The sequence below is a fragment of the Pseudopipra pipra genome, chromosome 11 (assembly GCF_036250125.1).
Source record: "Pseudopipra pipra isolate bDixPip1 chromosome 11, bDixPip1.hap1, whole genome shotgun sequence".
NCBI lineage: Eukaryota > Metazoa > Chordata > Aves > Passeriformes > Pipridae > Pseudopipra > Pseudopipra pipra.
Window position 1 is genome coordinate 14600460 of NC_087559.1, and position 23667 is coordinate 14624126.

The following is a 23667-nucleotide window of genomic DNA, read 5'->3' on the forward strand; positions in this document are numbered from 1 at the left end:
TGACCTCTAGTGCTGCTTAAGCTTTCTAGAACAAATATGAAATATTTAACTTGCCTAGTTAAGTCTGTAGCTCTAATCACATAGCGTTCAGAATTGTTAGAGAAAATGTATTTGCTGCAATATTTCATGCAAAAGACTCCATATTGGTCACATTTTTAACATATATTATGGAAATATGAATTATTTCCTGGAAGGAAGCCACATGGGGTAAGTCTGTTACTGTTTCTCCAGACTGTGTGGAGGAAACAGGTCACTCTTAAGGTATGGGATGCTGTGAACATTCTTTTACAGACAGGAACAGACCCTTAGCAAGTTTTATTGAACAGGGGTTGAACTGAAGAGGTTGAAGGAGCTGATCCTGCCCCTCCACTCGGCCCTGGTGAGGCAGACCTGGAGTCAGTTCTGGGCTCCTCAGTACAAGAGACAAGTAGCTCCTGGAGAGGGTCCAGCAGAGATCATAAAGATGATGAGGGTCTGGAGCATTTCTCTTATGAGAGATGAAGTAGCTGGGCTTAATTGGTCTGGAGAGGACTAAGGGGATCACATCAATACATATAAATGCCTCAAAGGTGGGTGCCAAGAGAATGGTACCAGACTCTCTTCAGTGGTGCCCAGGACCAGGACGAGTAGCAATGGCCATAAACTAAAACGCAAGAAGTTCCACTTCAAGATGAGGCAGAACTTTACACTGAGGGAGGCAGAGCAGGGGAACAGGCTGCCCAGGGAGGGTGTGGAGTCTCCCTCTCCAGAGTCATCAAAAATCCACCTGGACACGCTCCTGTGTCACCTGCTACAAATGACCCTGGCAGGGGGGGTGGACTGGGTGATCTCCAGAGGTCCCTTACAAACCCGAAAAGTCCGTGATTCTGTGAAGGGTGGGAACACGGGAGCGCGGCTCCACACCCGCACCATCCCCTCAGCGCTCCCCTCCAGCACGAGGGAAATGGCGCCCGCGGGCGGGGCTGGGGGAGCCGCCGGGCCCGCACAGCCCCGTCCGCCCCTCCCGCGGGCGGGCCCGGCCGGGGGGCGGGAGGCGGGAGGCGGCCGCCCCTCGCTCCTCTCTCCGCCCCGCGCTCGGCCCGGGTGAGCCGCGCCGCCGCAGCCTTCGCGGAGCCCAGCCCCAGGTGCAGCCACCGCCGCCCGAGCCTCGCAGCCGCCGCGGCCCTCCCGCCTCGCCCCCATGGAGGATTACCACAAGCCCGACCAGCAGACGCTGCAGGCGCTGAAGGACACGGCCAACCGGCTCCGCATCAGCTCCATCAAGGCCACGACCGCGGCCGGCTCCGGGTGAGTGAGGGAGGGAGGGAGGCGGGCGGGCAGAGCCCCGGCCGCACACCGGAGCCGCGCTCCCGCAGCCCGGGGCGGCATCCGGGCTCGGGATGGGGCTGGGAGGGGCCCGGGCACGCGCCCGTGTCCTGGGGCAGAGGCCCCGCTCCGGCCGTGCGGGGATGCTGCGGGAGCGGCGGGGACGGGGAGCGGGGCAGGGATGACCCGGCCAAAGCCCCGCACCCCCCGCGCCGCTGGATGCGGCGGTGGCACATCTGGAAATGGCGGCCGGGGCCGGGGGCTGCGCGGGCAGAGCCCGCCCGGGCCGCGCCGGGCGCCGGTGCCCGCGGGTGTTGTGACTGCGAGAGAGGCCGGGAATGCTAAGTTGGTGCAGGACTGGAAACCAAAGAATTTGTGCCCGAGGCGCAAGCGGCTTCTTTTTCATTGCGTGCCCGTCAGTTGGAACTAATTCTGTACAGAATTTCAAGTGAGCCCAAGTGGGATTATCTGTGCCATGCCCGCGGTCTCCAATGGGCAGCTTATTCAGGCCTCTGGACAGGATTTAGTGTGGGCTCTGATGTGTGCAGATTCCAGGGTTATCCTTCCTTTGATCGTGCTTTACCTATGGAAAAAAAATCTCTGCAAACAATCCTCTTTTACTCATATAAAATTAAAGCCGTTTTTTCTGCTTGAATAATATATTTCAGTGCCTCCATATAAAGTGCTGGCTTTTTTTTTAATCTCTCCCATCTTGTTGCAATTTCCTCCTTTGGACCTCTTTGAAACTGGCTGCAGTGTTTAAAAAAAAAAAATTAAGAAGTCTGAAGGAATCTCTTGGATGCTGAGGTTCGTGTGGAGAAGGGTAGTATGTAAAAGGTTATAAAGCTTCTTTGAATTGCCTTACAGTCTCCACCCTGTGCCTGGCATGAGCTGCCTCACATGGCTCTGGAAGCAGAGAAACTGAACTTTACTCGTTCTGTTTGCAGACAGCGAATGGAAATGCTGCTGTGGTTCTTCCTGTGAAATGGGGTGTTGGGACGCGGGAAACCTCTCGGCTTCCGTGGGGGTGGGTTTTTTGGGTCCAGTCTGGAGAGAGAAGTGCTGGATACCCAACAACTGCTCTTTTACTTCTTGATTTGTTTCAAAGCTGCAGTGTACAGGCATTATTACACAAGCCTGTGTGAAATTGTAGGTAAGAAAAATTGTGCTAAATCTGCTTAGTAGAGCTTGGGCTTCAGTATCGAGCTTCTAGTATGTATTTTAAGCAGGCCTAGGGATGTGTGGTATTACTTGTCCTATCGGCAGATAAAATTATTTCTCTGCTTTGTCTGATATGCTGTTGAAGGATAAGGTTCATGCTACAGCCTCTGCTTCTCTTCCGTGGTCCATGGAATTCAGCAGTAAAACCATTCCCACCATACTGATGAACAGACAGTAAAGTATTTTTTCTCAAGCTTTTTATTCCCGGTTCATGTGTGCTACAATACCGAGTCCTTCTTGCACAAAGGCATTTCATTAATCCCTCTGGTTTATTCTGCCACTGGAGTTGTGTAGTCTGAAATTATTACACAACCTGATAACGAGCAGATTATGAAAGATGGACTCTGGAGGGAAGATTCTGTTGGCAAGTCATTTATTTTCTTAATAAGATTTGATTGCCAAGATGATGGTGTAGTAACATACCTAAAAGAGAGTCAGTCTGTTGTGGAGTTAGACAAAGCACATATACTTCTAAAACATCTGTACATTATGAATATGTTTCCAAAAAATTGAAGGAGACAGTACACTTTGCTTAAATTGCTGGTGTGCACCAAGAATATGGAAAGATGTTTGAATGCAAGTTAAATAGAAGCTCACAGTTAATTAAAAAAATGAATTGTCATGCTTGCTTTGACTCTGGTAAGGAAATTTGTGTTTGTTGAAGGTGTAGTTGGTAAAAGCTGAAGGAAATACTTCCAGTAAAAGCACTTCAGACAAAACAGGACCTGCCTACTACTTTCAAGGAAGTAATTTCTGTAAAATGTGGTGTGTGTTGCAACACAAGTGGTGCTGTGGTAGATCCGACACACCAGTTCTTGCAGCCTTTACTTGTTCTACCTTTTGTTAAAAAAAGTGCAGCCTTTGCCTGGACAAGAGCTAAGTCGGTCTGATCCTGAAGTTGCTCAAACACATCACTTTGAGTGCTTCACCAGCCGTGGTGGAAAAATTCAGTGAACTGGAAAAAAATTTTGTGTTTAAAATTACTTACGTGGGCAAAAAATTTGATTGAGTTTGTAAGGATTGAACGTACTTGCTTTGGGGCGTGGAAGAAGGTGGGGTTTTTTTCAGATAAGTAGTGCAGACATTTCCTTCAGAACGTGTAGTCTCTTCTGTAGCTGATGATACATTTTTACAGTTTTGAAACAGTTTCTGGGCTTCCTAGAGGTGGCTGGTTACATTCTTAAAAGTGGAAGTTGTAAGAGTTTCTTAAGAGGCAGTTAAGTTTCATAACGTGTGGTGTGATCACTTGTTGCAGATTAGTTTTTCTTCAATTTTTTAGCTTTTCTCTTGAACTCAGCGTTCCATTTTGACTTTCCACCACAGTCCTTTTTAGTTGAAATGTGGACATGTGTAGATGGAGATAGTTGATGCAGAGTAATAAAAAACACCTACGAAACTACTTTTCTGGAGTAATCATCTTACTCTTGGTTTATGTGGATCCAAGATTTCAGTGTCCTGATGGAGTTCAGTTTGGTTTCCTCCTGAAGGGCTGTATTTCAAAGTTAAGGCTTCAGCAGAACCTGTCAAAGAAGAGTAGTAATGGGACCAGCACCACGAGGTTCTGGGTTGTTCATCCATCAGGGATACAGTTGATTTTTACAATGATTTCTGATATCTGATAAGCAGTTAAATTTTTGGTTATTTCTGATAGTAGGAATTCATGTAATTACCTGTAGCTTTAACAAGATTTTTTTTTTTTCCAATTTTCAGGTAATTTATTAAATTTTTCTGCTTTTTTTTTTTATTTCCACGCGCTACCATTTTAGGTGGTTTAAAACTTTTTTTACCAAGACCAGGAGTTCATAGAAGTATGGTTAAGTATAAAGTTAATAAAATTAAAGGAATGAAAGCTTTAAACAAGCATGTAAGGCTTCTTAATTAACTCAAACACATAAATATTTACTAATATGTTTGAACCATGGTTTAAAGCTAATTCTTTTGTTTCCCTGTGTGAGTACTTACTAAGGGATGGACACTAACTGTAATTTGTATTTTGCTAGTGTTTTGCATGTTTTTATTCTCTTATTACAGCACCGTTGGGGATGTTGGGAGGGAAGGTTTATTACTATCAAAAGAATATTCTGGTTAAAGTTCTAGTGAAAGTGTTGTCTAATCCTAACATGCATGGTAAAGTACATGTGGGAAATGAAATGTGACACTTTCATAGTAAGTTCGTCCTGTTTTATAAGTAGGGTCAAATATTTTAAGAATATTGTGTTAAAGATGAAAAATATATGTTGGTAAAAGAGAAAGTGAGATGAAACTGCAAGTTATTTTCAGCCTTCTTACTGTTCAGCATCCACTTTCCTGTACTTCAGTAGCAACAACTGATATCCAAAATGATCCTATTTACACCAGTAAAATACGAAAAATGCTACTTTCCACATTTAATAAAGATTTTTAAAGAGCCTCCTTACTCCTTTTAAGCTTTATTGCAACTGAAAAGCCAAGGCTGGTACACTTAAGTGGTCAAGTAGTGCCATCCCTTCCAGGTGCATAACAACATTGATCAATATTTTAATTACAGTAATGTAGATAAATAAAAGTAATTATATGCCCTTCTATTGCACTTCAAATGAAATATAAAACTCATTATTTGCCACTTGAAATAACCCTTTTCAGGGAGTTCTGTATTTGCTTGTTGGTACTTTATGGCACAATTGCCTCTGAAATGGGCCCATGTGTTTCTAAGGTAAGTTGTAGTTGAAGTATTAATTCGTGCTGCTGTTGAAGAATGTTCCAAATGTTATCCCAGATAGTTCAGTGGGAGAGACTATCTCACATCACAGAATCACAGATACTTATAAATGTTTGATGAACCAACTAGTACCATATTTCAAAGTGATAGAGATGTTCTCCCAGCCAGAGATTAAACAAGTTAGTATTTTATAACATGTATCTGGGTGTTTACTGGAGACAGTAAATTTCTGAATCCAGTTTCAGTAGAAGATGAAATACAAGAGTTGCATTATTTAATGCCCTCTTTAGAAATCAGAATTTTAATTCTGTCAGCTCTAACATGGTAAAATGAAGTGGTTCCTATGTTATACAATGATAAATGTTCCAGAACTTTCTGCAGAAGTTAATCTGGTGTTACCAATCCCTGCCTGTGCATCAGGGCCTGAACAAGCCCTGGTGCCACACTTTTAATTCCTTCACTCAGTGAGTGGCTCAAGTACTGTGGAAAGCTGCCCTTGTTTCCTCTGCATCCGTGTGAATTTCTGTGGGATAAATCTGTGGAGTCTGATTTCAGGCCCAAGGTTGTACAGGTTCCTGTGCTTCATGGTCACCCCTCAGGGTGGTGGTCCTTGGCATGGAGAAGAACAGAGAGCTCTAAAAGATATGTCCTTGAGCTGTCAGCAGGGTCTAGATTGAGCATCCACTTGAACTAGATAAGAGGCTCCCTTTGTCTCAAAGTACAACTAATTTGCATTGGGGGAATGGCAGATGGGATGTGTTTTCAAACACTTCAGATTGTATATTTTAATTCTGAGGAGTTGGGGACTGGTAAAGTGATATTTTAAAGATATGGGTCCAAGCAAACAATAACAAGAAGTGGTAATCTTGGGTCTTCTTGACTTGTAGCCACCCTACATCATGTTGCAGTGCAGCAGAGATTATGTCTGTGCTGTTTTTCCATACCATGAGGTACAAAGTGCAAGACCCTAGAAACGCCAGCAACGACCGGTTTGTTCTTTCAAAGGTAAATAATAACTGTTTTGTGATCCTGTTCACTCTGCTAGGAAAGAGCTGCCTGTCTGTAGATTAAGTTGACTGGTCTTCCTTGACTTGTGCTTACTTACACTTGCATCTGCACAGAAATTTATTGGAAATATTTGAGAGCTTGGAATTGGTCTGCTTCAGAAAGACAAATAAAAGTTGCTTGAATTAAGATGTAGCATAACTTCAAGATGGTTCGAAAGTGTCTGTATAAAGTTTCTTGATAAGTCTTCACTTTGTTCTAGTGTTAAGTAATAAATGTTATTATATTGTCTATAAAATCTATCAGGATACATTAAGGTCTGTTTTATTTTGGTATAACCAATTTTCTAACAAGGCAGTCAGCTCCTGTGCTGTCCTTGTTAACTGCAGCCCTGCTGTTCTGCCTGCAGCCACATCCCAGTGGGCACTAATTCCTGCCAGCTTCTCAGGGAGCATTACATGAAACAGGGCAGTTAGTGAGTAGTTTGCATTCCTACTGTGCCAGGATGATATTAAAGTCAGTGCTACTTCTGAAGCCACTGTGGGTTAGAAAACTGTAAATCTCATGTCTGGGCTGGCTGTTAATGTTTATATCCCCTTTTACTTTATGCCCTTAGAAATCGCAGGGGCATTTTGATCATATGACATTAAGGCAGGTGAGGGGCCTTCAGAAAACATAGCTGTGTAAAACATGGCACATCTCTCCTGCTCCACTGAGACAGAATTCTTCATGTGGTGGCTCAGAGTAGTGCTGTGTAGCCCATCATGTATGTTCTGGCAGTGGATATAGCAACTGTTGCCACTTCTGATGCCCATTCTAAAACAAGGAATTTGGTAAGAAGCAAGCAGCTGATGCTGAGGGGGTAAAAGCACTGAGAGTTTGCTTTACCTCTCTAATTAATCAGGGTCTCTGCCCAGAGCTGCTAAATGGCTTCAAACCTCTGCATGCTCTTGTGACTCCTGATGGCTCCAGGGTGGAAGATGACTGCTGCTTTAGAGTTATCATGTTGGACCTGGCCACAAGGGTCTGAGGGTATAAAGCTTGAAACTTTGCCTGTTGTCACACACTGCATCTTACCTGAATACACTGAAGAAGTTCTAGGGGGATAACACTTGCTCATTGATCTGGGATGCTCTAAGGAGGGATGTGGGAAACTTGGAAGCAAGCATTAGTGTGAATGTTGTGCTGTAAAAGTATTTTATAATTCAGTGTTACAAGAACACAAGAACCTGATTTCAGGGTTTGTCAGCTTTGTAGAGCTTTGTATTGATCCTAGGAAGTTGTGAAACTTGTGCTTTGTTTAAAATTTCTGTTTCTCCCTAGGGTCATGCAGCACCAATTTTGTATTCTGTTTGGGCAGAGGCTGGATTTCTACAAGAAGGAGAATTACTGAACTTGAGGAAAATTGATTCTGTCCTAGAAGGACACCCAGTTCCAGTAAGTGCTTGTAACCTTTGATATAAAATGATGTTTTCTGTGAAACAATAAGAGCATGTATTTTATGGCAATTCTTGGTTGCCAGCTGTACTGTACAGGAAAGATAAAGACTTTTAAGAAGGATGATGATACTTACGGCTTCACAACTGAATTGGTGTCTGTGTTTGAGTGAACATGTAAAAATTACCTGCATGTCAATATTTGCCATTCTAAAAAAGGCTTATGTACAGTTCCATCCAGGCTTTACTTGTCCTTTAAGCAGCTTTGAGGTATTTCAAGAGTTTACATCCAGTTTTGTAACCTCGTTGGTCTTTCCATTCTCAGCCAGTTGTTTCTTTTGAAGAAAGTTGATCCTTTTTTACACAAAATCATCAATTCTTAACTGCTGCCATCCGAAGCATAGCTGAGAAATTTGTGGGCCATAGTTACCATTCCCTCTCAGAGAACCTGGTTAGTTTGTGACACTGACCATCAAGGTACACACATTGCAGAGAGAGAAGGATTTCGGGGCAAGATTTAGAGAGACTTGTATGTTGTTATGGCTGAGAAGCTGCATTTTGATGTATGTTGAACCATCTTCTAGCACTGGAATTTAGTTCCTCTGTTTCTTAATTGTAAAATAATTGTTCTCTTCTTATTCTCAGAGGCAAGCATTCACTGATGTGGCTACTGGATCCCTTGGGCAGGGTCTTGGTGCTGCATGTGGAATGGCATACACTGGCAAGTTCTTTGACAGAGCCAGGTAATTCCATCTTCATATTTTATGATTATAGGCATTCAGTGGGAAAATTTTGTGAAAATAAATCCTTAGTCAGGGAAAAACAAAACTACTTTATTCTATTCTCCATTCCCAAATCTAATTTCAAATTCAGGTTTTCAGTGATAGATTACGAGCCTGATAATTACGAAGCTGTTGCCAGCGAAACTACAAGGGTTTAAAGGTTAACAAGAATTAGTGCATATGTGTGTTCCTGTTGTAACCTGACAGCATTGCAAGGTAGTATTCCTGAGTAGAGAAGACAGTAAGTTGTTGGAACAGCCTCTAACTCCCAGAGAGTAATTGATAGCCATGTTGAGGCTGGACGTGTCCCCTTAAGAAGAACGGCACAAGCCAAAAATGTGTCTGTTCAAAGTCAGATGACAAATAATGGAGAACATTAGATAAGGAACTGTTATGGTCAATAATAACATCATTGGATCATAAAGTAGGGCTCCAAAATGTTATCAGAAAGGCACTCAACTTCACAGAGACAAAAATGACTGCTTCTGCCATTTGTTTTGTGCACAAGAAAAGAAGATGTCTAAAGGCAATCTGTGTGAGGAGGAAAATAGCCTGATGTAGTTGATGTATTTTATGTGACAGTTCTAGTACATTCAAGCATAGGCTGCCCAGTTAATGTGTCCTACACTTCACTAGCTTGAAATCATTTCTGTGAAAGATGACTTGCTGATTTTAATTGAGTTTAACAGATGCTACGTGTGGAAAAAATCTAACCAGTGCTTACATGACAAAAGGAAAAGGTGGTCTTGCGTGCAGCACTGGGGAGCAGCTTCAGTGAAAGGAGTTCAGATTTAGCCGAAGGCAGGTGGGATTCAGAGCAAGATTCTCTTACAGCTTAATGTCTAGTAAGAAAAAAATCTCTAACAGCCATCTCGATTATTTTGTTTTAAAATTGTATATTTGAAGGCTAATTTACTATTCTGTTTTAATTTTAGTGGGTAATAAACATTTACAAAGCTTTGTCATCCAAAAAAAGAGAGTGGTAATAGAAGAAAAATCCAGGGGATGAATTCTGCAGGGATGAGGCAGTGCTCCTGCTGAGTTTTACCTGAATAAAAGGCTTAGTGTTTAGAGAAATAGTCTATGAAGTCATATCTTATTGGTTATCTTTTTCCTGAATTCGGTTAGGCAGCATGCTTTAAACCATAGCTGAATTCATCCACAGTTTAGAGTTGCCTGAAATTCAGGTGCTGGTTGTCCTTCCAGAGAGTCCATGGTAGGAAGGAGGAAGCAGCCAGTAACCGTTCCTGCATTGTTCAGATCCTGCTGAGTCACAGTGACAGTGTTCAATGGGCCTGTTCAGTCAAGCCTGGCAATGGGAGGCTTAAGACTTGATTTTTTTGAGACAAAGGTTTGGAAGGCAAAGCAATATTTCTCATCTTATTTTTCTAATGTGTACCAGCTCAAAAATATTTTAATTTGATTTGTCTAATGTAATGTTATCTGAGGTGAATGCATTGAGCAATGGGAGTTGAGTTTGGGATAGAAAAAAAGCAGTGAATTTTCACTCTGAATTGTTTAGAGGGGTTTTGGTTTTTTATTTAATAGTGCTTACACATCAAACTTAATTTATTTTCGTTTTTTTTTAATTTCTTCTAGCTATCGAGTGTATTGTCTGCTTGGAGATGGAGAGTTATCTGAGGGCTCTGTTTGGGAGGCAATGGCCTTTGCTGGCTTTTACAAGCTGGATAATCTCGTTGCCATATTTGATGTTAACCGTCTTGGACAAAGTGACCCCGCTCCTCTGCAGCACCACGTGGAAATCTACCAGAAACGCTGCGAGGCCTTTGGGTATGTGAGGGGAAGGAGCTCAGGATAATCTCTCAGTCCAAACTGTATGTTTTATTTGCTTCTCAGAATTGTTCAAATGAGCTTTCAGCTCTAAAGGCTGCCATCACCAAGGAAGGTGGTCTTTCGTAATCCCTGATATTGGTCGACTTAATGGGTACGGCAGGAATATTAAAAGTGGCAGAATTTGTTGTTTAGAGGAAAAAATAAGAAGACTGCTTACCCAGATACATTTGTTAGAGGATCTTAAAACTGTTTTTATCATATTAAATACAGATTTTATGACTGTGTGACCACATGTACTGTCATAGCAAGTAGAGCAAAAATACAGCATGGAAACGATGAGAATTCTTTGTGTATTGGCTTTCATTTAGTTTCATATTTCTATGTAGATGCAAAACCCATGATAAAAAACTGTCATATACAATAGCAGCCATGCAAATTATGATAGAGCATTTTTTTTTTAATCAGCTTCCATTGTCAGTTTTTATCTTATTTCTAGATGTTTGATTTGCTCTTGTTATTAAAAATGGCCATTATATCTGAAGAAACGTAGGATAACTTAGTTATCTGTGGGCTGTGAATTTTGCTTGTAGCTGTTGATGCCTCTGTGACTCTTTTTGCATTATAAAAAAGCGACTGTGGTATTTTTTATGATATCAAATAAATGCTAGTTTGTGTTTCTGGCACACTTTGGGTCCCTTAAAAAGACACTGCATTGGAATGGCATTAGTATTCGTTATTGTTATTGCTGACTCCCAGAGAGTGTCACATGCTAAAACCCTTTAGAAACAGTTGATCTGTTTGTGTTCTTAGCTGGCATGCTATCATTGTGGATGGACACAGTGTGGAGGAGCTTTGCAAAGCCTTTGGCCAGGCCAAACACCAGCCAACAGCCATCATTGCAAAGACTTACAAAGGCAAAGGCATATCAGGTAATAAAACATCTCTTGCTGTGCAGGCTCATGTGTATGATACGTGCAGGGTACTGCAATAAAGGTGCCATTAGTAAAAAATAAAGAAGTTTAACATTTCATACATTGAAAATACATTGTATCCTGTCAGCTTTTTGACTTGATAATCCTTTCATACTTCTTGCAAGTGAGATGTGTCCCAGCTAACAGAGCCTTGTATCCATGGAGTGGAGTAAATGCATGTTCAGTTGTCAGGGGTTGCCGTGATTCTCTTCAGCTCCAGCTTTCAGCAGCACTCTGCGAGTTTGCCTTTCTGACCAGATAAATATGAATAACAGGAGTGAATATGTTCATTCCTTTTCTTTGAGTAAGCAAGCAAAATTCATTATTCGGGGTAACTTGCTCAGGAAAAGCAGTGTATCAGTCAGAGAGGTAATTTGGCTGTTAGTGCCAGGTGCACAGAGAAGAGTCATCAGAAACTATTAAAATAAAGCTGTAAAACGTCAGCTTTTTGAATTAGACACCTTTTTAACTGTTGTTTCAAACTTAACTGAGTTTGTTTAATCAGGCCCAACTGTTAAATTTCATGTGAAATGTTCACACTGATTTACTGATCGCTTCCTGCCACACTTACAGACCAGGTCTGTTAGGTGCCAATTTAAAAGTAGAAAACACTGGGATTTTGTCACAAGTTTGGAGTAAATTATTCCTCTTATGTGTTTAAACATGTCTGTCTTAATGCAATTGATTGCTATTGTAATTGTTTAAAGAATTTCTTCCTTGGAAGACAATATTAGACTGTCATACTCCACTGCACTTACCTGGGTAAAATGTGCAGCTAAAAACCTAGATTGTTTTTATACTTTTCTTACTCGTAATGTGATTTTAAATACACAGGTGTTGAAGATAAGGAAAGCTGGCATGGAAAGCCCCTTCCAAAAAATATGGCTGAACAAGTCATTCAGGAAATAGATGATAGAATCCAAAATAAGAAAAAGCTTTCTCCGGCCCTCCCAGAAGAAGATGCACCTATAGTAAATATTAGAAACATTAAGATGCCATCTCCACCAACTTACAAAGTGGGAGAAAAGGTATTCCCTTCTTTTTCACTGTTTGTCAGATATTTCAAAGTGTGAGACTGTTTAAATGTATGGCAGGAGGTTTTGTATTATCCCTTCCCACAATTTCAAACACCCACCTCAGCAGGCAAACACCTGCTTCTGTGGTGTGAGACAATCAACTCGCTGGCTATTGAAAGGGTATATTAAGATAGGAAGACTCAAATCACTCTTCTTCATCTTGTGACTATTATCAATTATCTGAACTACTTTATGTGCATTTAAAATTAAAGAAACTCCATGAAGTTCAGTGAATTTCCATTATTAGAAAGCAAGGGTTTAAAAGTTTCCTAGCTGGATTGGTAGGGAGTTGCCAATTCCAACACATTAGGACACAATGTGTCCTAATGCTGCATTGTGGTTTTCTTTTTCCTTTTTTTATTTACTCTTCTGTGTGTCACCGTTCTCATATGTACTTTTGATACTGCTATCATTTAAAATGCCCTTGGTTGTGTTTTGGTTTTGATTGTATGTTCATAGACTTAACGGCAAAACAAAACGGGAAGGAAAAAAATACCTGTAGAAACAGAAATTCCAACAGCCCTGCTGTGTTTTCCTTTCCCAGTGGGCTACACGCAAAGCTTACGGGGTTGCACTGGCAAAACTGGGCCATGCCAATGATCGAGTGATTGCTTTGGATGGGGACACAAAGAACTCCACCTTCTCAGAGCTCTTCAAGAAGGAACACCCCAGTCGCTACATCGAGTGCTACATTGCTGAGCAGAACATGGTAACTGCCCTCCTGCCTTTACCAAAGACTGGTGTTGCCATGCAGGGAGTCTCCATAGAGTGGGGTTCTAATACTTGCTTGTCAAATAAATATATGGGGTAATTGTAGCAATAAACAATTTAGGAATCTTGTTCTAGTTTCCATTTTGCTAAAGGAGAGCCCTTTTAGTAAATACCAGTCCAAATAACACAGGTAAATCCATTCCCTCTCGGTAATGATAATTTTTGCCTGCTGGAGATAGCAAAACTGTGTCCTTTGGGCTGAAAGTGTAAGCTTTTGATCCAGTAAAAGAAAAGAGGATAATTCTTAAAGTCCAGTGAAAGGCTGTTTGGAGCAGATAGAGAAAAGAAGGTGCCAGTAAGAATCAACAGCAGCTAGCAGTTGAAGCAAGGAGCAGAGGAGATGCAGGAGGATAGACAGTGGGAGAGTAAGTTGCTTCCTCTCCATGTTGGAAAAGCCAACAATTAGGAGCAGGACTGCACAGAGATTTTTAATCTGCTAAATTTTTAGGGCAAGGAGTCCCACGGATGGACGATGTCTCAGAAACAACTGATAAATGAGGAACTCACTGTTCTTGTCCAATCTCCCTGCTCCAGGTGAGCGTTGCAGTCGGTTGTGCCACTCGGGACAGAACCATTGCCTTTGCCAGCACCTTCGCCACCTTCTTCACGCGGGCGTTCGACCAGATCCGCATGGCCGCCATCTCCGAGAGCAACATCAACCTCTGCGGCTCCCACTGCGGCGTCTCCATCGGTGAGGGCACCTGGGGGCCAGCAGCTCCCATCCAGACAGGGATGGTCATGCTCTGTGGAGACAAGCAGTGCTGTAGCTGGGGTGCTGTAGCAGTGTGACACTGATGGGAGGAAGTCATGTTTGCAAATTCGCTTTTGTGAGACGCAGTGTTGTATTTAGAAAGAATGAGGAAGATTTCAAGCCCTCACCTGGTTTTTTTTCTCTTTGGCCTGATGAAAATAGGACTTTTTCCTACAAGCTTTTGTACTGTGCCAGTAAAGACTGATATAAAGGGATTTGACGGAAACTGAGGAGTTTAGATTCCTGTTCATCTTTGCAGTCATGTGCTTCTATTTTGTTTCCCAGTCTCTAAAGAGAGAAACTAATGATACTATTCTTGCCCAGATGCTCTTGTCCATCAATCTCAAAAACCCTTCAACGATCACCAATTTGAAATAACTGCTTCAACTTATCTCAGTATTTTTTACTACTGGAAGTGTTCATGCATTGATTAAAAAAACCCCAAAATCTCTAAGTGTGATGAAGCAGGAACTGTGAAGCTGTTATGTAATTCAGGTAATTGAATCATAGAAAGGTTTGGGTTGGAAAGGAACTTAAATGTCACCTTGTTCCAACCCCTCTGCCATGGGCAGGGACACCTTCCCCTAGACCAGGTTGCTCAAAATCAGGCAGGATTTGCCCTTGGTGAAGCCATTGGTTGTCCTGAATCACCTCATGTGCTCCATGTGCCTTAGCACAGCTTCTAGGAGGATCTGTTCCAGGATCTTCCCAGGCACAGGGTGGTAGCTGGTAGTTCCCAGGGTCCTCTCTTTTCCCCATTTTAAAACTGGGTGCAATGTTCCCGTTTCTCCAGTCACCAGGGACTTCACCTGACTGCCATGACTTTTCAGATATCATGGAGAGTGTCTTGGCAACTACATCAGCCAGTTCCCTTGGGACTCTGGGATGCATCTTATCAGCTCCCATAGATTTACATATGTAGAGGTTCCTCAGGTGGTAACGTACCTGATCTGTTGAAGTTTAATCCCAGCTGGCAACCAAGTACCTCACAGCTGCTCTCACAGTCCCTGCCCCTGCAGTGGGATGGGGAGGAGAACAGAAAAAACTCATGTGTTAAGAGCAGTTTAGTAATTGAAACAAAGTAAAATATACTATTACTACTAATAATAATTGTAAATAAAAAAATAAACCCCAGGAAAAATAAGCACACTACAATTGCTCATCACCCACTGACTGATGTCCAGCCTGTCCCTGAGCTGTGATCAGCCACTTCCAGTTAGCTGTCCAGGCTGTGCTCCCTCCCAACTTCTTGTCCACCTCCTCACTGGCAGACATGAGGACACTGAAAAGCCCTTGACTTAAGGTAGACAGCACACAGCAACAACCAAAACATCAGTGTGTTATCAACAGTATTCTTATCCTAAATCCAAAACACGGCACTGTACCAGCTGCTAAGAAAAAAATTAACTCTATCCCAGCTGACCCTAGGAGATGTGTTACAATGGAGGGACTTTGCTCCCCCAGTCCCTGTCCTGCAATCCATCCACTCAAGAGGTGTGGGAAGAGGGATTGCCAGTGGAAACCAAAGCAGTGCAGCCTGAGAGCAACAGGCTGAGGGCCCTTGCCAGCAGAACCTGCCCTGGTCTTGGCTTCCTATCCTAGCTCTTTGGAACATGTCAGATCATATTGGGGTTTGACTTTGGTTTGAGGAAGGAAGGGAGTTTGGTTTTTTTTTTAACTGAAATGTGTAGACATCACCCATGAAAACAGGAACAGACTTGCATACTAAGAAGGAAAATGCAAGTAGACATTCATGCTTGAAAAAGTAGTGGGTGTTTATAGGGAAAACGAAAGGGAGGGAGAGCTGACAGGGGTAGTAAATGAACGCTCTCTGCATACATCAGTTTTGCAGTTGATTTAATAGTTCTGGCTGGCAGTATTATGTTTAAAACAAAATAGTTAATTTGACCTGTAATATTGGTAAAGATTTAAAGATACTTTGTAAACGTGTGTACTATCACCCAGAGCCTCAAACTTGCTACATATATATACTTGATACAAATTTTCTGCAATGTAGAATATGCTGTAGTAGTGGAGACTGTATGTAGGGTGTATCAGATTATGGCTTTTGTATGTCATTAAGGGAGGGATTCTTTTACAAGTCTCTTTTCTTGTTAAAATCAGTCCTCCCACCTCATCATAGTCTAGTTCAATCCAGTTTAAGACTTTTAGCAAGCAGCAAAGTGTGTTGGTGCAAAAGCCAATTAGTTTTGGTCTTTGCTCATTTAAGAAGATAAAACTCATTTGAGCTACCCAAATTGTCTCCTAGAACTACACTTCCAGGTTTCAATTTTCAGCACTTGGAATGTTCTACTGGGAGCTGTGATTGCCAAGTGCATACTTGGATTTATAAAGTCGTTGGAATTACAAATCTCATTCAGGCCTCAACTTTGATTTTCAAAAAAGAATTTCAACCCAAAGTTGAAATGGAACTAATATAAAGAGTTGTATAAAGTTTATATAAGTTTTGCAACTTATATAAAGAGTTATAAAGAAAATTACTCAGAGAAACCGTTGAGCAGTTAAAAAATTCAATTTTAAATAGAAGGGTATGAATTAAGTGTATGTCCTATTAGAACTTTGGGCCTGCATGGAATTCAAAATGTGCATGGAATTCAGAATCCGATCTGGATCTGTGGTGAAAATTGAAGTTTTATGTATGCAGTTCTAGGTAGACCTGGGCTTCTGCTGCACTGGAATTTGGACCCATTACATTTATGAGAAATGACCTTCTGAACCTGTACTAAGTTCACTCCTAGACCAATAGTGGCTGATGGACCGAAACATTAAATAAGTTTTACGGTCGTAAGAGAGTAATGGAAAAATCTGTATTTTCCAAAGTGAATATGCAAGGAAAGAAATCATAGTGTACATCTGTCAAAAATAGAAATATCAGTTGTTTAGACAGTTTTATATCCTGGACATTTGATACTGTTTATATTAAGCACTCACTTTTTTTATTAAGCTATGAATCGAGGTTTTGAGAGTTATTCTCTCTTTTGATCTATGGTACTCTAAAACCGTGTAAATTGGGATTTTCTTAAAGACTTGGGGCCAAACAACTTAGTACTACTCTGTAAATTTCTAGTATGAGCTACGAGTGCTGGTGGTATTGGCACCAAAAAAGCAGGAAAAGCATGATACCTTGGATAAGATTCGAATTCAGGTACCTGATAATTTTATTCTTCATAATTACACTTTTCTTCTATGTCTGCATTGTGTGGGTGCATTTTAGGAAAGGAAAATGCCCACTGAGATCCCACTCATTCACTCAAGAGTGCACACAGATTTAGAAGCTGATGTTGAGAGGTTTTTCTCATGTCATGACTGAAAGCAGAGAAGCTCTCTCTTCCTGGTTGGTGGTTACTTTACTAGGCATGTACAGTGGCAGAGTTCAATGCTTGATTTCTTTAACATATTTAAAGTTCTTCAGAGTTTTGTGCTGCCCTTATGAAAATAGTCTCCTCCTTCCTCGTGAACTTGTCCTTCTTGACTAACAGGTAGCGGGTGCATGTGGGAAGGCTCATGGCCCTGCTGCTGCAGGCTGGGACATGACTGGATTCAGAGCTCTTTGCATGGCTGGTTTGGAGCAGTGCCATTCCCAAAGCTCCATTACATAAGGTCACTGGGGGCGGGGGGTGTTGTGGTGGTTGTTTCTTTAACCATGGAAATCCATGGCATCCAGCACGTGTCCTGGCTAGGGATTCCTTTCCATGGATCTGCAGGTTATGCCATGAGGCGCTTGAGTTGTTAAATTAACAACACGGATGCCCTGCTGCTCCTTAAAACACCTTTTTATGGTATTGAAAAATGCATACATACCCTTCATTTAATCTTGAAACGAGCCCAAGGATTTGAGAGTAGTTGCACCAATTGCACTCTCCATTTCTGATGGAACACATGCCATTCTCCTTTCACATTTCCAGCAGTTTAAATCTGGAGGAACACTTATTGACAAGTATCAATTTTGCTTGTGTAGCCTCAGTACATGTAAATCTGAAGATGCTCAGATATCTCGTGACCCTCTTTCTGTATCTGTACCCTTCCAATTTGTTGTATTCCTTTTGTGTTGTTTTATTGTTACACTTTATTTCCTATTTTTCTTTTTAATCCCAGCTCTCTTTCTTTTTAGTCTCTTTCTATCCTTATTTACTGTTTAGATGGTTCCAAGTTTAAGGAGAAGATGATTCTTTTCTCAAGCAGGTAGACTTGCATGTCGTGTGTGTGCCTGATTTTATACTTTTCTCTTTTTTGCCTGGTTTACATTGACCCTCACTGCTGTGTTGAGTAATTGCCAGAAATGTGCACTTGCCCTTTTGTAACCCTGGTTTAATTCTTTCAGGTGAGGATGGGCCGTCTCAGATGGGACTGGAGGACCTGTGCATGTTCCGGGCTATTCCCAACTCCACTGTGTTTTATCCCAGTGATGCTGTAGCCACCGAAAGAGCAGTGGAAATAGCTGCCAACACCAAGGTTTGCATCACAGTATTTCTGAGCCAGAGAATAATTCTGTCTTTTGTACTGCTCTTGTTGCTTCTGGCACGTTTCTTGCACGTCTCTACCCACATAAATTCTTTCAAAGGCTCCAGTGTGGCAGTGGGATGTTTTCTATGCAAGGAAAGGTTGCAGACATTCTCTCCAGGCTAGTGCAGAATGAACAGTCTGGAATGCTGTGGGCCAGATTTGGGGAGATGTAAATGATTACAGGGCAATTGCAGTTTGAATATGTACTGGCTCAGAATAAGGTTAAGCGTAACTCTCTTAGGTATCAACAAACTTAGAAGAGCACTCCCAGTACGACATCGCTGGGGTCAAAATTGAGGCTGGATGTGGAAAGATAAATTCATCTTGAAGATTTTGATCATCAGGTGCCTGCAGGTAGAAGTTCAGGAGTCAGGTGCTCTGTCAGTCTAAGTTTACAGCTCCTGGGGGCACTGGGAGCTGGGGCTCCCACGAGTTCCCAGTCCCACGGGCCACCCTTTGCTCCCCTGTTGCCAGTGATGGACTGCAGTTAAATTGAACTGTGGCTGAAGACAACTAAGACTTCCCACTTGGCTGTGAGAGAGTTTCTGATCTCTCAGACCTTCAGCTTGGACATAGCAATGGTCAAATGCCATGGGCAGCACTGGGTTGGATCATCTCCTTAATATAGCAGTATTTCTTGAGAAAGGAGCAAATAATTTGAAATTTTTCAGTCTTGCTACTACAGCTTTTCAGTGAAGGAGTGTAGAAATTTGGAGTGTAACAAATGTAACGAACAGTTTGTGACAAAAAGATGGAGGGTATGGAAAGGAGCGTGAGGGAGAGATTAAAGTACAAGTTTGTTCTTCTTGAAGGGCATCTGAACATTAACTGATGGAAAGCATTTTTCCTTTCAGCCCAGCCTTTCTTCTTTTGCTTTAAAATTGATAAGAATAACATTTGCACATATATGGCAAGGTTCTAAGATTCTAATTAACTTGAGTAGGATTCTCCATTTCCATGAGAGAACCAAAGAGAAATAAAGATCTTGGAGTCAGAAAGGAAATTGTAAGTTATCAGTGTGCTCTAAGAGGAGGTGAAGTGTTTTGTGATGTTTAAACAACCAGCTACCAAAAAAGGACTAATGGGAATTGGTGGGGCAGGGGGGAGTTAACTCAGTAGAACCAGAGGTGACATAGAAGGATGAACACCACACAAATAGAAAGTTGGTTTGCTGTATTTTTTTCATAGGGTTTACTGACTAGAATGTCAACACCTTTCTATTTTTGTAACTTCTCACATGTTTACTTTGGAAACAGGGCATTTGTTTCATCAGAACTAGTCGTCCTGAAAATCCTGTCATTTACAACAACAACGAGGACTTCCATATTGGGCAGGCAAAGGTAAATATTGCACAGATAAACAGAATCAGAAAAAATATTCACTGATCTTCTTGTAAAAGCCCTTTTCCCTCTAAAGCACTGCAATGCCAAAGATTTGATCTTTTTAATAAAATCTCTAGAAATGCAAAAAAATCTGTGAGATTTATTGTTAAAAATACCTGGACACCTTTTCTTGCAGGTGATTTTGAAGAGCAAGGATGACCAAGTGACTGTGATCGGAGCAGGAGTCACTCTGCATGAGGCTCTGGCTGCAGCAGAGCAGCTGAGGAAAGGTGGGGCTTTTTTCCTTTTCTGTCATTTAACACAGCAAAAAAAAAAAATCAATACCAGTCAGCCTAACTGCTCACCTTTGTACTGGTAAACATTAATGAAACTGTTCTAGGCAAGTAGTCAATCACATGGTACCCACCTGCCAGTCTTGCCTAAAATGGAGTGGGGTTTAGTTGTCTTAGCAGCATTAATAGCCATGAAAATTGCCAAACTGACCAGATCAAGGTCTTCTTAGAACTGCTGATCTGTGTGATAGTGCGCTGGGCAGAGGCTTGGAGACAGTGTGTGAGCAGCAGGAGTGCCACATGGTCACAGCACAATGGGCTGCAAACAGGCTGGGGCCAGGGACCAAACCACAGCCTGTCCCCGTGTGCCAGGACACTGCCCCGCAGGACACGGCCCGGGGTCGTGGCTGCCCTGGGCTTCTCTGAGTGAATGGATCAGCTCTGTGATAGCCTGGGAGGAGGCACAGGTCCAGTGCTCAAGTGCACTGACATCTCACAGCCATGATAATCCTTCAGTGAAATAAGAAGAAAAAGAACCCGTGAAAGCCCCATCTGTGAGTCAGGGGACTGCGCCCAGGAAGAGATTACAAATAGCAGGAAGGAGATAATACAGTTAATGCTGCCCGTGGCTTACGGGGAGCTTTGTGTGCAGTGTCTGGGTGGACTGATGCTTTGTCATGACCTCGAGTCACCAGCCTTAGGACATTTTAAAAGTTGCATTTTCAGAGCCATTGTTACTTTTCTGCATTTTACCATGCTTTGCAATGCTCTGCTGATCTTGAAGTGTGAGTAACCACCTCTGGAGAGATAATCCCTCAGGGCAGAGGCAGTATCTAATACCCAAAATGTATTGGCTACTAAAGAGCCTTCAGTCATAAAACTGTGACAATAGGGCCTCTTCATGTGTAGGAGTTGACCCAGTGTTCAGCTCCCCAGGGTCAGACAAAACCTCAGCAATTGCTATTCTTTATAAACAATTGCCATTTGTGTGCAGTTTTAACGAGCCATCTGGGCCTGCCTTATGAGCACAGAACAGATCCTGGGTTTGGTGCCAACCTTAAGGGTGCCCCGAGCAGGGCTGGGGCAGTTCAGACAGACATACCTGGGACGTGGCAGCCTGCAGTGAAGAAAAAACTCAAAATGCCTACAAAAGCAAAGAATCAGGAGGAAATTATGCCTGGCTTGACAGTAAAGTTAAAGGTAAAATAAAGGTCCAGGAAAAAAATTGCGATTAACAATCTGAATAAGGAGGGTTTTCTGGTGAGTGGATTCTGCTCTTACCTGGGGGAAGGCCAGTTACATGTCTTGCTGATGGGCACTCCTAGTGACCTTGAGTCACTTACCCAAGGCTTTTCTGTCTTGTCTGTGAATGAATGGATGTTACTATGGATATATATGGATATTACTATTTCACAAGGTGCACGGAGAAAAAATGCATACAAAAATTAGGGTTGGTTGAGTTCTGTGGTAGACAAGCCATAGGTTCAGGTACCTGGGAGTTTTCATAATGGTCTAGTAGGTCACAGTGATTGCCTGTGCCACTGGCATTGTCCTGCATGCTCCACATTCATGTTGCAAATCATTTCATTCTGTTTTCTGCAGAGAAAATCTTCATCCGTGTGATTGATCCCTTCACTATAAAGCCCCTGGATAAGAAGACAATACTTGAAAGTGCAAGAGCAACCAAGGGCAGAATCATCACTGTTGAGGACCACTACCATGAAGGTGAGCAGGGTCCAGGAGGTCACAGCCCTCAGGGGCTGGAAGCTCCCAGCTTCTGACCCAGCAGAGGAGTAGGGGATCTGATGCTGTTGTTCCATTAAAGCCAAAGAGAGATTTCAGCCTTTTTTGTTGCTGTTAGGATTATCAAGTGACACTGAGGGTTGAAAGTTTCCTCAGATGTAGTGGTTTAATCAGGGCTGCCTTTCTGATGCCCTTCTGTGCTTGGTCCAAGTGAAGTCTGGATTCGTTTGTGCCCAGTGAAATTGTAAATTCCTGTTGTGCTGCAGGGGCTCTGCACAGGAGTGTTCTCTGAGTGGCTGTACAGCAGCTGCTCTGCAGGTGTGAAATTGCAGGAGAGACCATTGCTGTGCAAACTTCTTAAGTATTCCCTGTGTCCAAAAGCTTGGCTCCAGGTTGCCTGAAATCAGATGGTTTTGGCAGTTTCTGCAGTCTCTCTGGGATAAATTCCTCCCTCTTTCTTCTCTGCTGTTGTAGATGTCTACTAATAGAAATTAGTAGATATAATTATGATAATATTGCTCACCCTACTTTAAGGTGAGCATCACTCTTGCCAGGTACCTGAAGTGAGCTAGATCTACCATAAGTGCTGGATACACCATACTTTTGTTCCAGACTCTGGATGGTGATAGGTCACTGAACCTCATAATTTTCAAGCTTAGTGTTCAACTCTGGACAAGTATTATACTGCAGATTTGCAAGATGGCAAATCATGACACTGTGAGGTGCTGAACAGGCTATTTAAGCTCTCTGGAGCAGGCAGGGCAGGGCAGGGCAGCTATACGAGCATCAGAACCCTGAGTGTGTTGCAGGCCCCATCAGGCTGATCTTACCAGCTGCCCTGCAGAGGTGCCCCTGGCTGCAGGCTCAGTTCGATTGGTTACATCCCACCATGCCCAAGCTGTGGGAAGGCCTCCCAGATACACCCTGACTGAAGGGCAGCACCGAGGTGTCTCTCCTACCAGGTCCCAGAGCACATGCTTTGGACACAAGTCACGTGTTTTCTTCTTCCCTAGTACTCCTGCTTCCAGTGTGTCTCCTGCCTCCACGCAGTTCCCGTTGCATCCTTTGTCCCTGTCAGTGATAGTGACTCAGTGTGAGCTGAGCTCCCAGCAAAGGTTGCAAGTGTGTTACATAACCAGAGAGGTGCCCAGCGGCACGTACAGCACTGGGGAGAGATGGAGCTCTGAAATGCTGCTGAGATTGGTTGGAATTTCAGCACGTTAAGTACACTCCTAAATACTCTTCAGTCTAAATGTATTTTTAAACCTATCCCTCGGTGGCTGCTGCCGAGGTGCTGAGAGCTTGCTGACAGTCCTGTGCCCTTGAGAGGCAGGTGTGTCTGGCTGCTGATTGGGAAGTACTTCAGAAATGTCAGGCTGCCTGTCCTCGGAATGCCTTCGATATAGGGAAAGGTTTTCATTTCACACTTGGCCAACTCAGATACACGTGACTGGTATTTTCATAAGCCTGGGGACCGAGGCTGTACGTTGCAGGGCCCTTTGCTCAGGCACACACAGAGCCTGTGCGTTCCCTGCTCGGACGCTCTGGTCTAGGCTCTGTTTGCCCTCTCTCCGCAGGTGGCATCGGCGAGGCCGTGAGTGCCGCGGTGGTGGGCGAGCCCGGCGTCACCGTGAGCCGCCTGGCCGTGTCCCAGGTGCCCCGCAGCGGGAAGTCAGCGGAGCTCCTGAGGATGTTTGGCATCGACAAGGATGCCATCATGCAGGCTGTGAGGGCGGCCGTGTCCAAGTCCAGGAACGCCGAGTAGTTCGAAGCATCTCGTGCTGTGTTACGGAAGAGCTTGTTCGGAGAGGTGCTGTCAGTTCAAGGCAGGCAAAGGTGCTTTATGTAGAGAGTTCTAATAAAAATACCAGCTTAAAAAACCTCCTGGGCTTTCATCCCTTTTTTTCCTCTGTGGGGTTTGGTGTGGTGGGGTAACAGCTGAGTGTTTTCAGTCCCTCCTCTCTGTGCTGGCCCC

The 23667-nt window shown here is 43.0% G+C and overlaps 1 protein-coding gene across 1 annotated transcript; it reads left to right on the forward strand.

Annotated features, from left to right (window-relative positions):
* Positions 1-1064: 1064 nt before the first annotated feature.
* TKT (transketolase) lies at positions 1065-23574 on the forward strand. Its single transcript, XM_064667695.1, has 14 exons — positions 1065-1287; positions 6112-6229; positions 7553-7666; positions 8311-8408; positions 10047-10238; positions 11052-11170; positions 12047-12240; positions 12833-12997; positions 13594-13750; positions 18153-18283; positions 19591-19674; positions 19853-19946; positions 21552-21674; positions 23270-23574. The coding sequence occupies exons 1-14, from the start codon at positions 1181-1183 to the stop codon at positions 23455-23457; spliced, it is 1884 nt and encodes a 627-aa protein (XP_064523765.1). The 5' UTR covers positions 1065-1180; the 3' UTR covers positions 23458-23574.
* The last annotated feature ends 93 nt before the right edge of the window (positions 23575-23667 follow it).

Coding starts and splice junctions, on each gene's coding strand:
- TKT (XM_064667695.1), top strand. CDS start 1,181: ATGGAGGATTACCACAAGCCCGACCAGCAGACGCTGCAGGCGCTGAAG. Junction 8,409..10,046: donor AAGTTCTTTGACAGAGCCAG/GTAATTCCATCT, acceptor AATTTCTTCTAG/CTATCGAGTGTATTGTCTGC. Junction 19,675..19,852: donor TCCATATTGGGCAGGCAAAG/GTAAATATTGCA, acceptor CTTTTCTTGCAG/GTGATTTTGAAGAGCAAGGA.